Source organism: Bipolaris sorokiniana (genome assembly GCF_000338995.1).
Source record: "Bipolaris sorokiniana ND90Pr unplaced genomic scaffold COCSAscaffold_14, whole genome shotgun sequence".
Lineage (NCBI taxonomy): Eukaryota > Fungi > Ascomycota > Dothideomycetes > Pleosporales > Pleosporaceae > Bipolaris > Bipolaris sorokiniana.
The window spans coordinates 25,328-40,839 of NW_006911908.1; the positions used below are offsets into that span (position 1 = coordinate 25,328).

General features: G+C 46.8%; 3 protein-coding genes across 3 annotated transcripts; 1 reads left to right on the forward strand and 2 right to left on the reverse strand.

The window, feature by feature from the left end:
- Positions 1–35: 35 nt before the first annotated feature.
- On the forward strand, positions 36–5,839 carry COCSADRAFT_345491 (glycoside hydrolase family 18 protein; the record flags this gene model as incomplete). Its single annotated transcript, XM_007705488.1, has 26 exons — positions 36–174; positions 429–657; positions 710–716; positions 780–1,018; positions 1,064–1,184; positions 1,238–1,479; positions 1,528–1,580; positions 1,654–1,813; positions 1,872–2,100; positions 2,151–2,329; positions 2,382–2,554; positions 2,622–2,753; positions 2,883–2,932; positions 3,078–3,162; positions 3,271–3,578; positions 3,701–3,845; positions 3,895–4,308; positions 4,367–4,581; positions 4,631–4,768; positions 4,818–4,950; positions 5,010–5,112; positions 5,163–5,339; positions 5,395–5,452; positions 5,513–5,637; positions 5,689–5,740; positions 5,804–5,839. 26 exons carry the CDS (start codon positions 36–38, stop codon positions 5,837–5,839), a joined length of 3,942 nt encoding a protein of 1,313 aa, XP_007703678.1.
- A 395-nt stretch (positions 5,840–6,234) lies between these two features.
- Positions 6,235–8,191, reverse strand: COCSADRAFT_39940 (uncharacterized protein). Its single transcript, XM_007705381.1, has 3 exons — positions 7,887–8,191; positions 7,473–7,831; positions 6,235–7,424 (listed from the first exon to the last, which is right to left on the reverse strand). The coding sequence occupies exons 2-3, from the start codon at positions 7,808–7,810 to the stop codon at positions 6,329–6,331; spliced, it is 1,434 nt and encodes a 477-aa protein (XP_007703571.1). The 5' UTR covers positions 7,811–7,831; positions 7,887–8,191; the 3' UTR covers positions 6,235–6,328.
- Positions 8,192–12,894: 4,703 nt separating this feature from the next.
- Positions 12,895–14,475, reverse strand: COCSADRAFT_98431 (uncharacterized protein; the record flags this gene model as incomplete). The annotated part of the gene is made up of 6 exons (XM_007705489.1): positions 12,895–13,164; positions 13,220–13,351; positions 13,404–13,737; positions 13,796–14,018; positions 14,066–14,189; positions 14,251–14,475. The coding sequence occupies 6 exons, from the start codon at positions 14,473–14,475 to the stop codon at positions 12,895–12,897; spliced, it is 1,308 nt and encodes a 435-aa protein (XP_007703679.1).
- Between the last annotated feature and the right edge of the window lie 1,037 nt (positions 14,476–15,512).

The following is a 15,512-nucleotide window of genomic DNA, read 5'->3' on the forward strand; positions in this document are numbered from 1 at the left end:
TCTGGTACCTGCGCTAAATCGCGCCCCCAAAATCCATGACGGGAACTCCACGCCTCGCTTCCAAAATTGGCCCCAAACATCGTACTTCCACCAATATGCAATCTGCATATGCCTTGGGAGAGCTCATGGATCCACCAACATGTATCTTCAGGCCGACACACCCCTCGGACGTTCGTGCGCGAGGAGCGGGTCGAGATGAGGCTAGGTCCGATGATGACCCGCGCGTTAATAGATATGGATAGCTAAAATAAGTCCCTGGAAGCGGACGTGCTTATACAATAGTCACGTGTTAGTTGAAGCATAATAGATTCCTTGGCATCCTCTGGCGCTTTTGGATCTCTAGAAACCCGGTGAACTTTGACAAGTTTCGTTCCTTCGATCTTTTGCAATTTTTATTCACTTGAGGCTCGTACGTGGCCTCGGTACAGGCCCAGTCATGGTCAGACTTTTTCCTTTACTTCTTGCAACATTTGCTGTTATCAACCCGGTTACAAGTAGCCACCATAGCCATGGCGAGCACCATACGCACAAGAATGCTAGATCAGAAGACTTGCTCAAGGCGAGAGACATAACGCCAGCTACTCATCGCCTGTTTCCCAGAGCACAATGTTCGGGAACAACGCCCTGTCCCAATGGAGATTGCTGTAATGGAGAAAGGTAAGTTCAGCAAGGCCTGCTCGTCAATTCTTAAGATACTAACAAACACTAGTGGCTTTGTAAGTTCTCTGGAAGAGTCCATACTATCGTGAACACTAGCTAACACTAGAGTGACTTCCTAGTGTGGTCGAGATGCGGACTATTGCAACCCCAAAGTATGTGTCTCCAACTGCTTAGCAAAAGCAGAATGTGGAAAGGGTGCGGAGACATTGGGTAGTACATGCCCACTCAACGTTTGCTGTGGAGCATGGGGTTATTGCGGAACTTTAGAAGCCTACTGTGGCACAGGGTGTCAGAGCAATTGCAATCAGCCAGCAGCATCAGGTCACAACAAGGGTGATGTGCGAAAGCTTGTCATTGGGTACGTCAACTGTCATGCTGAATGACTGGATCTAATCGAGAATAGATACTGGGAAGCATGGTCCTTGACAAGACGAGGTTGTGCCGGCAGGTCAGTCGATGACATACCGGTAGACTCTTTGACCCATCTCAACGTCGCATTTGCCTACATTACACCCGATACATTTGTGCGTTCGCCACCCACTCGTTAATATAAAGCTAATCTTGGTGCGCTTACTAGGAAGTCGTCCCGATGCCGAAGACAAGCGCCAAGATCTTCTCTGAAATCACTGCTGTCAAGCAGAAAGCTCCTGGACTCAAGATCTGGATCTCTCTTGGAGGATGGACCTTCTCCGATAACGATACAGACACCCAATCAGTATGGGGAGATATTGCTCGGACCCAAGCAAACCGGAACAAGTTCACCGTGAATCTGTACAAGTTCATGAAGACATATGGTTTCGACGGAGTGGACATTGACTGGTAAGCGATCTGCCTGATTGAGTATCTGGAGACTGACCTTGGTCATAGGGAATATCCAGGGGCGCCAGATCGAGGCGGCAAACCCGACGATGTGCAAAACTGTACGTATCGGAAACACGCCCTGCGAACTGTATATTTACATTAACCGGGAACACTGACCTTTCTCTCACTTAGTTGTTTTACTGATGGAATACATTTCTGTATATTTTGAGGCGTCTGCTTCTGGCTTTGGACTCTCTTTTACCGCGCCCAGCTCCTACTGGTACCTACGTTGGTTCAAGATTGACCAGTTGCACAAATACGTCAGCTGGATTAATGTAATGACGTATGACATGTGAGTATCTCGCAAATAATTGGAGGAGTCTGCTTGTAGTCGCTCACACTCTGCACAGACACGGAAGCTGGGATTCTCCAGCATCAACAATCGGATCAATCGTCTACGCACACACCAACCTCACCGAGATACAAGATACTTTGAATCTGTTTTGGCGGAATAACGTTCCCGCCGACAAACTGAACCTTGGGATCGGCTTTTACGGACGCTCTTACACTCTGGAAGATTCTTCATGTACCAAACCAGGATGCCCGTTTTCAGCCCCGGGCCGCGCTGGGTCCTGCACGGTAATTCCATTTCTATTGCGACATCACATCTCGTACTGACTTCATCGAAGGGCGAATCTGGAGTGCTATCTTATGCCGAGATTGAAGCCCGTATCAAGATGTACGACTTGGATGCGATACACGACAAAACAGCAGGCGTGAAGTATCTCACTTTTGATGAAAACCAATGGGTCTCGTATGATGACCAAGAGACCCTCCAAACGAAGGTAGACTTCGCAAACGAGCAAGGGTAGGGAGCAACTGAAAAAAACATGTTTGCAATTTTCAGCTAATGTTTCAAGGTTGCTCGGGTTGTTTGTCTGGGCCATTGATCTGGACGATACTCAACACACCGCGTTGAAGGCCCTCCTTGGTGGGAAACTCGGCACTTTCGCTACTCAGAACGGATACGATCCCAACTATTCACAAGATGATGATTGGGACTCGGTTACTGGCAATTCATGCACTTGGTCCGGTATGTTTGGCATTTGTTTCGAGGTTGTTGTTCGTAACCCAGACCATCGCTGACAAGCCTTCCTTAGATTGCAACAAATCGTGCGGCCCAGGAACGAGATCTGCTGGTGCCGAACAGTATTGCGGTGTTGACAAGGACGGAAAAGCCCAACGTGAGACGCTATGTTGCCCTATTGATAGCACGCCGGACCCCAAAACTTGTGAGTGGTCTGGAAGTATGTATTCCTCCTGCCCCATATGATGCTATTACTAACCACATCATCTGCAGGAGGAGGTGGATTCGAATGCGATAGCGCTTGTGACTCTAGCACAGTTCCTATTGCTTCCAGCAGTGAACCGTACATTGGCGGGTCACACCAATCGTGTTTCTTCGGATTCGGTAAGTTCAGTTACGTCTGAAACCAATTAATTCGCGCTAAAGTCTTATAGCACAGTATTGCTGCAAAGGAGTGCGTTACAATAACTCGTGTTTCTTCACGTATTGAGAGGCGAGCATAATTGAGGCAAGACTGACAACCATTCAGGAACGACCAATCGATGACGTTTGTGGTTGGACCACCGAGTGTGTATCACTCAAAAATGGCAAACCCAAAGACGGTGTTTGTGGCGGTACGTTTGAAGGCATGTTCGAGAGAACCGCGTTACTAAGTTTTACCAGATCGAAACTTCGTCACTACCAAGCAAGGTTTGAATTTTCATAACTCTTGTCCATTATAGTTCTAACACCTATAGGAACATGCAAGGGTGGCAAGGGCGTTTCATACTGCTGCGACAAGGGCATCGACAGCTCTTCGTGCCACTGGAATGAAGGCACAACGGACTTCCTCAGCTATGCACCCGCATGCAATGGAGCTTCGCAGTGTCCAGAAGGCGAGACAAGAATTGCATTGGATCCAGAAGGTGGGCCTGACGCGAATGGCAATACGCACAGTTGCAAGGTCGCAGGTAGTAGTGGTGGCTCTGTACCCACACCATGGTTCAACGTCGACTTGGCCTTCTGCTGTAAGGGTAGCGCCATGGGTGCAGTAAGTCAAACCGTTCCTAAGGCCGTGCAATATACTGACAAGATTCTAGAAACCGATCAATCTTCCGGTGCCCCTTGAGTTGGTTTCCTCGCGTTCTTGTTGACGATGCATGGCTAATCGAGCTTAGGAATCTTTTTCCCAAACCCGGTCCCGAGTCCGATACAGAAAAGCTCGACATCAAATTGGATCGAACAATGGGTGGTCAAAAGAAGGCCGGGAACAGCGTGCACCCTAACGATTCCGCGTTCGGTTTCTACATTATGTCTGGTACGTTGATGGAGCAAAGCTGTTGTGGATTCACGTTAATACATTTCAGGCCCCGAGGAAGAGTTGACCTCCATCGACAAACGCGACGGTTCACATTGGGAGTTGTTCGATTGTGACAACACAGTTGGCGAAAAGCGCCAAACAGTCAAAGCTGTATGCGCGAACCTTTCCGACGACCACAATTGCGATGTCATCTTCAAAGGCACTGGAGTGGCTGGTACTGTTGTGGACATGCCCGGAGACTGTGGGCCAGGCAGGTATGCCGTTGCCGTGAGCATGACACCGTCCACGGACCATTCGCATCTTCACAAACACTTGGTCAAGCGTGGTTTGGAAGCGGCGCGAGTCTTTGACTTCACCTTCGATTACGACTACTCGCCGATCGAGAAGCGAGCTGATAAATCGAACGTCTTACTGCGCATAGATTACAGCGACGATCCGGGATACTGGGACACTATCGTTGGTAGGTTACCACTGGAATGTTTACAACCAGATTGCCGACTAACCCACACTGCCTGCAGCTGCAAAACACGACTCTCGTAAACGGTCACTGGAGATCGAGAACGACTTCGGTGGAGATCGAAAGGCCTGGCTAGAGCATACGTGGCGTAAGGAAAAGCGCGAGTTCCATCACACTGAGCTGCATGCCAGATGGTGGTCGGGGGATGTGCGCGAATGGTTTGACAAACACAAGAAAGTCGATGAAACCTACACCGGAGTTCGCCATCGCATCGCCGTAGGTCATCGCGTTTAGCATTGTTAATGCAACAGCTAATCTTCGACAGGACACAATCTCGGTGCCAATTTTCGACCAAGATCTGAATTGCCCAAGCTTACAAGGGATGGGAGTGGATGAATTGTACTTTAAAGCATGGGCGGAGCTCAACATCGACATCCAGACCGCCGCTGGTGTGACCGTTATTGTAAGTGCTTCGCGTGTCATCATAATGAACTTTTTACTCACCGCACTAGGGTACCCTTGGTGATCTCAAGAGCTTCGAGGAATCCAGCGTGTGGTTCCGAACCAATGGAAGAGTCGATGCATCACTCAACTTCAATGCCAAGGGCGCGCTCTCCTTCCATACTGGTCAGGTTGAATTGTTTGGTACGTACATGACGCTTTTCGACGTACGCGACATGGGAAACTAACTTGACTGATATCAGGCGCCCACAACTTTGGTGCAAGTTTCCGAGTTCCCGGCATCGTCACGATCGGACCGGACTTCCGTATTTTGGCTTCCATTGCTGGTGACGCTACACTCGAACTGTGAGCTACGACTTTCCCAATCTTTCAACGCATGCTGACATCCTGAACAGTAACACCAAATATGCAGTCAACTTTGGCAACTGGGATTACGCCATGCGCTACCCAACCCCGCAGGGCGAGAGCGACACGCCAACCAAGACTGGTGATCTTAAAGAGCCCCAGATCTCGAACTCCACCGACCCATTCTCATGGACACTGGATGCGAATGGTCAGATTACTGCGCATATGTAAGTTGTCGTTCGATCTTTCATCGCATGTGCATGCGCTAACTGCAGGATCCAGCATCCCAAAAGTCACATTTGGCATCGTGTTTGACAACTCCGCAATCTCAAATGCTGCTGTAAGTACACTCCTCGTAGTGACCTTTTTTTTTGAAATCCTGTTATTGACAAACCACAAGCTCGATCTCGGGGTGGACGCGTACGCCAGACTGGCGGGCACGAGCACCGTAGGTAGCAACCAAAACTTCAAGTACTGCTACGAAGCAGATGCTGGAGCAACCCTGTTTGCTAGTGTGCAAGCTCCGTAAGTCATCATCACTCTCTCCGTTCGTTACCAGAACTAATGCCAATCTAGTACCATATTCGGTCAATCATTGAGTCGCTACTACGCACTATGGGCAGATACGGTACGTTTTATATCTCAGTTCCTCGTATCTATGACCAATGCAAATATGCTAACAATTGGGCAGTATCCCATTATCACCAGAAAGTGTAATATCGACTAGAAGTAAGCGTAGATATCAGTTATAGACTGAGTGGATTCTTCATGTATAATAGGTTTTATTTCCATGCCAATTGACTATTATTTTGACCTTATCTTCTTTGTGAGTGCGAAATTGCAGGAGATCTGTGGAAAACATGAGTTGTATGTTCGCAGTACTATGAGCCGTGCAAAAGTGGACTAACGGAGTTCGATACTTAAACTTCGCGCCTAACTCTTCTTTAGTTTTTTGCATCGCACTTATGTTGTGCAAGAGCAAATAGATAGCAGTATATGTAGAGATAGAATAAAAAGTAAACTAAACTGCATTGAGGTGTATCTTTGTCAACTCTTGCATGCAAAGCTAGCGTCACCGGTGTCCGATTTGATCAACCTACAACTTGTTTGCAACATAGCATCACCCGGAATAAGTCAGCGCATACTCTGTAAACTAGCAATTTACCTTCCTAGCATCGTTTTATGTTAACTTTTCGCGTATATGGACTGAATAAACTCATTGCCCACGAGGGTTTTGCCGTGCCAACTCTATTACCTGGGCTATTTCCTCTGGCGTCCGTTCGGCAGCAGATGCCAGGGCTTTGCGACGATTACTTATGCGTTCCATCATGGCCGCGTGTTTTCTTTCGCTCTGCGCCCTCTCTTCAATACTAACATCTTCCATCGCTGTGTACTTGGCGGATGGCGACGAGTTGATCGCGTGACCATACCATGTACCCTGAAAATCTACGGTGGGGCCCTGCGGCAAAAGATGCCTTACGCGTAGATGATGAAGTTGCGGCGCTTTCATCAGTATGTCGATGTACCGGTGTTGATCCCACGCATTTCCTGAACGGGCATGATAAAGGTCTAGTTCGCGCAGACTATGACCTTGCGATTCCAATATCATCGAGAGACAATCAGGGATGAATTCCCACCTGAGGCGCAATTTCTCCAGCGCCGGGATGCTGCGGAGAAACTCTTCGAAGATGGGTATTGTCCGTGTCGGCTCGTGCATATCGTGCTGTTTCTGGGCGGTGATGAAAACAGCCAGAGAATTGAGTCGCGGAACATGGCCAGCTAGCGATGGAAATGGAAGCATCGATATGAGAGGATGATCTCCAAAGTCCAGGACGCGAAGTTGAGTCCAGTCCATGCACCGACGCCACATATCCAACTGTTGCTCCGAATACACATACTGTGTTGAACCGCTCCAGCCCCATTCTTCCAGTGCGGGAAACCGATCTCCATCCTGCCAATGGAAGTTTAACGGGCCATTCTCCCAGTCCTGGATGCCGTGGTCAGAGACGGCGCTCCTGTAGAGGTATTTATCTATGTTCTCGAGAGCTAGGTGTAGCACTTTGATGCTGTTGCCTTGCATTAGACAGCGTTTCAGTATCTGGAGTTCGCTACTGCCTTTGACAATTGGGCAGACGCCGACCAAGTCAAAGTAAACATTCATCTGTAGCGAATGCAGTTGCGGTGATGATAGCAAAAGTCGATCCAGAGGTTTCCTTTCTCGCAAGCAATTCGTCACATGTAGGCGAACGGTCGTATGGGTGGTGTGGAGAACATCGAGCACGGATTCGGGAATAGGAATGTTAGTGTCCCAGCTGGAATTTGTGAGCATATAGTAAATTTACCAGGAATTCCAGCCGTACCTCAGCGAGTGCAAGTTGATCAAGCGAGTCAGAACCTTGCCAAGGACGGGCGCGATCATGGAATCGAAAACATCTTGCCGGAGTGTGCCAATCTGGAGATGTCGCACATGCTGCGCAATTGGGCTTTTCCCATCTAGTAGGCACTGCACTAAGCCCTTGGTGGCTCGTCGCAACCTAAAGTCTTCCTGGTGCATCTTATCTGGATCACCATACTCTTCTTCGAATTCGATATCGCTCGCATGCCTGTATACATGATCCTGTAGTTTGCAGGTATGAAACAGCAGCGCATCGGATTCGTAACGACATGCTCTGGACATGGATCTGAGTGCGTACAGCATTTTCGCGTCATCTTCGTGAAGCTTTATTGGTGTTAGTTTTGTATCAAGTTAAAAGTAAGTCTGGTGCGTTGCCTACAAATCTTAGAACCATGCGAAAGACTACCAAGGGTAAGCCAAGCAGGCCTTGTTCAGATTTTGCTAGCATTGCGCTTGTCAAAGGTTATGCTGGTAGGTGCTACTTTCGATGTAATGCGATATGATACGTGCGAAAACTCTCAGGCTAGCTTTTTGCATCAGTCTCCTATCATGCCACCTTTATTCGACCTTGCAATGATACTATGTCGGTGAGATATCGAAATGAAAACCCAGTCGCTCTTTCGGTTTGTTGGAAATTCTGATTCTGATGGTAAAGTGCGAAATAGCATCAGCGAAGGAAACACGTGCGACCCAATGGGAACGGGTTGAAGCAGCGACACAGGTTAATTTATCAAACAGCTACTGCATATCTCGGTCTTAGGCTAAAGTCGGCAATGCGACTTGGGGGCCGAAACTTGGCTAGTGAGCGTTCTCGGTTGTTCAAGTGAATGTGCGGGTCGAACATGGGGCAGACGGGCAATTTGCGTCAATGACAAAGTGTCTCGTGACACTACGCGTAGGTAGCTCTCACCTTTCTGTGTAATAATGCGACCCAGGAAACGTATTTTTGCTAATTGACAGCATAGCTGCTCTTTGCCCAAGGTCGTTCCTGCTATTGTTTTTGGACGATGACAATATTCTTGAGCGACGCATCCCGGCTGCGAATTCGATCTACGCGGGGTAGCTAGCGAAGCAACCCGTGTCGCCTTGCCGCGTTGCTTGTTTTCCACAACTCATCGATCCGGAGATATCCATTGGCCTTCGACATGTGTGCGAACCTAGCTTTCTATCAGAGCGATGATTTTTATTCGGATTTATTTACGCCTCACACAAGGTCTTCACCCGCTCCTTGTAAATCGCCCCAACCCGCGCGCTGGATTTAGATACCTAAGCGTCAAGACGAGCGGTTTCGATATCTCGACTGCACACGTTATTTCACTAGGTTGAGGACGCCTTGCACTGTTATTATCAAGACTCTTCTTCAGCCGGATCACTATGCTGATCACATCATCTCATAGAGCAATACCATTAGTCGCCTCACAATCATAATCACAACTCCAGAACCGCGAGTTTCTGGTATGGAGGATCAACCAAAGCGATCATCGTTAACCCTCAGCAATTTGGAAACTCTATGCATTTTTATTATCCGGCATCTCCCAACACGCATCCTGCCTAGATACAAAGACTGCGTCAATAACCCATCGACTATGCTCGATAATCGCACTTCGCTTCGACATGAGCGAGTCCTTCTACAGGAGCGTAAGGAGAGTATACAAACAAATTAATGAGCAGGTAAGTAAAAGCTATCTTTGTTTCCTCCTTGCTGGTGATGGTCAGCTGTACCTCGCTGTCAGTCTGGTTCTCTTGCTTACCATCAAGCACTTCAAGACTGTGGGTGATGTTGCATCGATCGCATCAAATAATGCATTTGACCGCACGCCCAAACTTCGCGTTCCATAAGATCGGGATTTCCACGGCCTGCTGGTGGCTCTTACATATCGCAATACGGTGCATGGGCAAATTACCAAAAATATTCCCAAACGCTTCCATCTGATATATATATACAATGTAGTTATAGCTAGTTGTGTTTATGATATCTATTACATTTAAGTGTATAAGTGTTAATTTGCTTGTTAATGTGGCGCGGACAGCTATCCAGCAATCCGACATTGACCTAGTCCACCTGGAAATCCTTCTTACTAAGGGTAGGATTGATGTGGGGTTAACTTCTGGGCGTAACTCTACCCTAGGGTTGACTTAGGGTAAAGCCCTAAGCGCAACTCTAACCTGGGCACAGGCTACATCAGCGAAAACTAACTCCCCGCTCTATTGCATCCTATAACTCATATTACACCTGTCGTATTAATATAAGAGCTGGTTCGCTAGATTGGCATGAATTTATTGCATTAGTGTATGCAATTGCATACGTTTTAGACGTTGTTCAGACCTTGGCTCCGCCCCCCCCCCCCTTTTGATTTTGCAGAACTGAGGTCCGTAAACTCGGTGAGAAATTTGGAACCAGCTGTTGTATAAAATCACTTACTTTATACTCTTACTTTAGATTCTTCTATGTAAATATGGCTCTACAACTAAGTGATATAAACTAGATGTACAATATTATGATATATTTTATTTATAAACGCAGGCTCTCATATAAATTTTACTCAATTTATAAGAATAACTCATAGTGATATAAGAAGAGCAATTTATCAATCATGCAGCTATACGCTATTAAAGAAATAAGAGAAGAAGGGCTTTTTTTGTTAAGATTTTGCTAACCCCTACAGCATTTTTATTCTTTATGTAACATATGGCTTCGTGATAGAGCGAAAACGAGCGTGATCGCAGTATCATCTTCGTAAAGCGCTTTTCTACTTTTGAGCGAGGTATCGAAGGTGCATACGGGGTCGAGACAATGGTCATAGAAGCATTCGCTTTTCATGAGAAGTTAAAGAGATTGAAAAGACGTATGATTCAAATAAGATAACAGGTATGTATTTATGAAGTCGGTTGGGAAGCCAAGCCACGGCACAACCCCACTGTTTTGGCCGCTCTCTAACCCCCGATCTCGCGATAGTCAAATCACTGCTCTGGCGCCGTTTATAGTGTGTTTGATACAAGCTTCAATTGCACAAGACTCAAGACAGCTAATTCAAAGGTAAGAGAAAATTCGAGGGAAACCAGAAGTCCGATGTGATAGTTAGCTGCTGGGGTTGAGTTGCGATAAGCACATAATGTGTGCGCATACGCAATGAGGGTCGGATAGAGGTGCCGGACGGGCCAACGCCGGATTACGTCCTCCAACACCAATTATTCTATCCACTTCAACCACCTATAACGTGACCATAATGCAATTAATTGACGCTGCGCTTACTGCTATTAACGCGCTAAAGCCTAATGAAAAGCTTATATACTCTTAAATTGCAAAAAAATATGGTGTTGACCTAGGAACGCTGAGCCGCCGCCACCGAGGTATTTCTAGCTCTAGATAAGCAGCTGCATAAAACTAGCAGGCAGCCCACCCACAACATGAAGCTGAGCTTATCGATTATATCGATAGACTTACTAAGCGAGGCCTACCACCTACACAGAGTATTATTCGAAATATCGCATCGCAGCTAGCTTAGAAGCAGCTCGGATACTACTAGGTTAATCGCTTTATTTATCGCAACTCGTATCTTATTGTACTTAAGCGCACCACGCCAATCGATCGCAGCCGGCGCTGAGCTGATTTAGAAAAGAAATATCAGCTCTACTTCGAGCTTCTACGCTAAAAAATCGATTAATATAAGGTGGAGCCGCGATATATATATAATATAGATAAGAAAGGCTTTATAATTGGAGTACAGTCCCGTTTAGTCCGAATCTTTTCTAAAGCTGCTCTTAAGTCTAAGTTGAAAAGATTAAATATTTAAGATAGTAATTGCGAATAGATTACGCTAATCGCGTATATCTGCGCGGATAGATTATATCTAGATCTAAGCATTATCTACTCTAGCAAATCCAGCTCTATCTAGAACTTATAGCTCTAAGGTTTTAATCTAGATATATATACTATGTATATTACCGCATTAGCCACTGGCTAGTCAAACGATAATATTGGTCTCTAATAGCTTAAATAAGTATTCGATCTAGCTACTAAGCTAAAAGCTCGATCTTCTTACTAATTACTTATTATGGATAGGCACTATAGTTATATAATAATGGATTTTATTAACTATTATAATTAGAATAAGATACTATTAGCTATCTTCCCGCCGCACTTAACGCATACGCTGCAGCCGCTCGATATTAGATTATTTAAGCCACTATCTACCGCATACTTAAATGAGCTATCAAACTTCACCAATACTAGCTAAGAGCTGATACTATTCACTAAATCTTATTTCTTCCTAATATTCTGGAGAGCTTGGTGCGCAGCGTTTAAGGAATTATTAATTCTCCATGCTTTTAGAGCTACTGGGCTCTCACTATTTAATCTAGAAGTTATACTCTAAAAATTCAAAACTATAGCTGCTAATAGCGATAGAGACGCATTAGTAGTATCAGCTTCTGATTAGAGAACGATTCGGCAGCTACTTAATTAATCTACGAGTAATAGGTTAATTTTAGCGCTTAATAGGAATTATAATGAAACTATCCGCTGATACAGCGTTTCTTCAACGGGAAAATAAGCAGCTCCGGGCAGCTCTTATAGATGAGAGACAGCGGAAGGAGCGTATCTAGCCTGGTACGCTCGAGCTGTCCGATGATTATTATAGTAGAGCTACTTTCTGGTCTCCACGGAAAGTGCGAGAAGCTCGCCACTAATATAAGCAGAAACAGCGCGATCACGAGGAGTTACAACGCCAAAAAGCTATCATAATCGAAGCTAGAAAGGAGAGAAAGCTACTTAAAGCTTAAGAACTAGATGCACGGCGGCGGGCGCGGGCACAGGCAAAACTAGATCGTGAGAGGTAGAAAGCTGAAGCAGCTGCCCACTGGATAGCCCGCCAAGCCGCCCACAAACGACTTCAAAAAGCTATCAAAATCTCTCGAATAGGCAAGAAGCCTAGCTCTAAGCGCCGTGCCAAGCTAGTATTAAAAAATATTATTATTGGTAGTAGTAGTGGTGGTGCGCAGCCAGCCGATCGATCAGCTGCACCACCGTTACCACGCTCGCGTTTAGGCCGCCCCATTAAGCTGCCAATTAAATATCAGTAGATAGACTAGATAAATGATACTACTAGGTTACTACATTAAAATTTCTCGCGATAATAGCTTTTATGTAGAGCTCTACAGCTTCAAGTTTGTGATAGTACTGTTGGGGAAAAATCCGGCGTTGGCCCGTCCGGCACCTCTAGCGGAAGAATAACACTGCAGTTCAGTATAGCTCACTTTACTGATCTGCGGCACGCACGACACAGGGACTGCCAAGGTAAACGAAAGCTTTGTAGTATTAATAAAACGAGGAAAGATTTGAAGGTAAAATATTTGGTCAATATGTTCGCAAAGTATAGAGTCACACTCTACACCGCACTTCCGGCACCAGGGAAGGCCTTGAACAGAGATTTGTCGTACTTAACAAGCTCGGGGCACCCAAGTTCTGCAATGATCGGGTCTAGAACAGATGCCAGCTTTTGCACAGCGATCAAGATGTTGCCAAACAATCCACGGAGGATGTCAGGAGCACCTTCGCTAGCTGCCTGGAACGCAAAGCACATCAGGTTGTTTCTTTCAAGAAGTGTCTGCGCATTAAAAACGTTGCCTGAAGATTGGTGTAAAAGGTTAGTATTTGTCTCACATATAGCTCGTACAGAGAGGTTACTTGCCTGTCAAGTCATCAATATCGACACCAGTGAACGAGTTTGGCTGGCCGGTATTCCCACCAACTCGGATCAACTCGGGGTGGGCTACTTCAAGCGAAACAGCTTCAGCAGTGAACGAAAGGATGCTGTAATCATCACCAATGACGCGACGATACCACTATGATGAGCGTTAGCAATTGCAAGTGTATGGTGTTACGATAGGTACTCACATTTTCAGGAATCCTCTCTTGCCCGCGAGCCCACATATAATTACCCTTTTCTCCAGTGACACCCTGGAATGACATAAGTGTCTTAGCATCGAGATAGCCCTCAGGGTTCTCAGCAGTGTGGTTAGCGAAGAAACGGTAGGTGAATTGATACGTGGCGGGATTTAACGCAAGGGTCTGTAGAGGGCCCGAGAAGTAATAACCATTCGTAGCGATCGAGTGCCTCGTGCGATCAAGACGGAACGCGGTTAGGACGGGAATGTCAATGCCGTTCTTGCCAAGCGGCATAGAGAGGAGCTGCTCGAAAAAGGCCAAGTTGAGAGATACGGGGTCGCCACTAAGAGTAATTAGTTATCCTGGCCACGCAACAAGAGGAAGAAACTTGAATGACATACGTTGCGTACAAGTCCGATCGTGTGGGTGATCCATCAACCTCGAAGCGGTTGTGTGACGCACTCAGGCCCTGTGGTTCTCCGAGAAGCCCGATTGACGAGACGACACCGCCTAAGAGCCCACCAGTCTTAGGTTTACCACCAATCGAAAAAGAGGTGAGATCACCTGCCATGACGGCGGAGTAGACTGCCAGAAATGCGGATAGATCCAGGCCCATACCAAATACTAACGATGTTAGCACTCCGTAGAAAAGAGAGCAAAGGCATGTAAACCTTCATTGGCGGCTGTAGTCATTTGTGTGATTGTGGAGATGCCATTTCGGGGAAGGTAACCGTGATTTGCCATAACATTGATACCAGGACAAGGTCCACGGAGATCATTGGGGCCTGGCGCAATCTGATAAAAAAATCATTGGCAAATGCAATTCCATGTTGTGCATCTCGGTAGGGCCACTCACATATTTATGGTCACCACTAGTGCTGATGCGCTGAGCCTCTGCATTGAACGCACGTTTGACGTGGGCTCCTGATCGCTTGCTCTCTAGATCTCTTGAGATCCTCTCCGTGAGAGCGGTGAATTCCGCAAGGGTCGTTTTACTGATGTCGCCTTTGAGCATGCTCGCAGGAAAGGCAAAGGTCGGCAATGAGAAGAGCGTTGCAATGCATAGTACTGAGACCTTCATGTTCGCAACAACAATATCAGATGTGAAAGAGTGTGAATGAAAGATGTGAAGTTGGAGTGATGAAGATCCGGTCAGCAACAGCCAGGGATTATTCAACTTTCATAGTGGCAAATGAGTGATGCGCACAAATGTGGGCCGCTACTATAATTCCCATCTAGATATCGTCGATGGAGATGCCAATCTGGGGTCAGGTACCTTCTAGCATAGTCCTAACACCCCGCTTTACTTACTCCAAATTGCAGGGTGGAGGGCCTGAGGTAGAGAGATCGTCAGCGGGTGCTCTCTCTGCCCGTGTTGTGATTGGGTCGGAGGTATAGAAGTTTGCAGATCTTTGCGCGATGCCTTCTATGCAAGGGCCTTAGATCAGCCGCGATCCTCTCGCGCAAGCCACAGGTCAGTCCGTTCCTAGATCTGCTAGATCTAGCGACTCGTGTCAGGGAGAACAATGCGCTCGAACGTCATGACTGAACCCACGAGGCTTGTATTGCTGGCCCCTTGTGGCTCGTCACGGTGCTTAGCATCTCTCTATAATAAACCTGCCGGGAATGATCTATCGGGCCAAGACGTATCCGAGACTAGCGCATTTGGTCTAGCGGGCATGATCTCTCAAGGGATGACTGGACCACCATCGTTGATAATACTACTTACTAGCGCGTCTATCCCAGCCCAGACTGATCTCAATTTCTAAGTATACAGGCTACCTTACCCGGCGCGGGTTTCCTAGTAGAGTCGCATGCAAGTTCAAACCTCGCGCAGAGAAGCCCGCACTACTACATGATTAGCGGCGAACGATGCTCTGATCAGCATTGCCCAACAGCCAAGCCAGTGTTGCCCGATACCCACGTACTGTTCTAAGCGTCTCCACCAGCATCTGCCAAAGCCTACATCTCATAACTGCCGCACCGTTCTAGTTTACGTTATAGGACACGGCTCTCAGACGAGTACCCACTACTCAAGGAAAGGGGTGAATACCAGCCACTATCGAGGCGGGTAACTGCTATCCGCAACCCTATCCTCAACGTCGTTCGATATAAACT

What these genes read in the sequence shown, in the direction of transcription:
- COCSADRAFT_39940 (XM_007705381.1), bottom strand. Translation starts at nt 7,810, where the DNA reads ATGCTGTACGCACTCAGATCCATGTCCAGAGCATGTCGTTACGAATCC. An exon ending in ATCAACTTGCACTCGCTGAG is followed by an intron (nt 7,425 to 7,472) that starts GTACGGCTGGAA and finishes CACAAATTCCAG; the next exon opens with CTGGGACACTAACATTCCTA.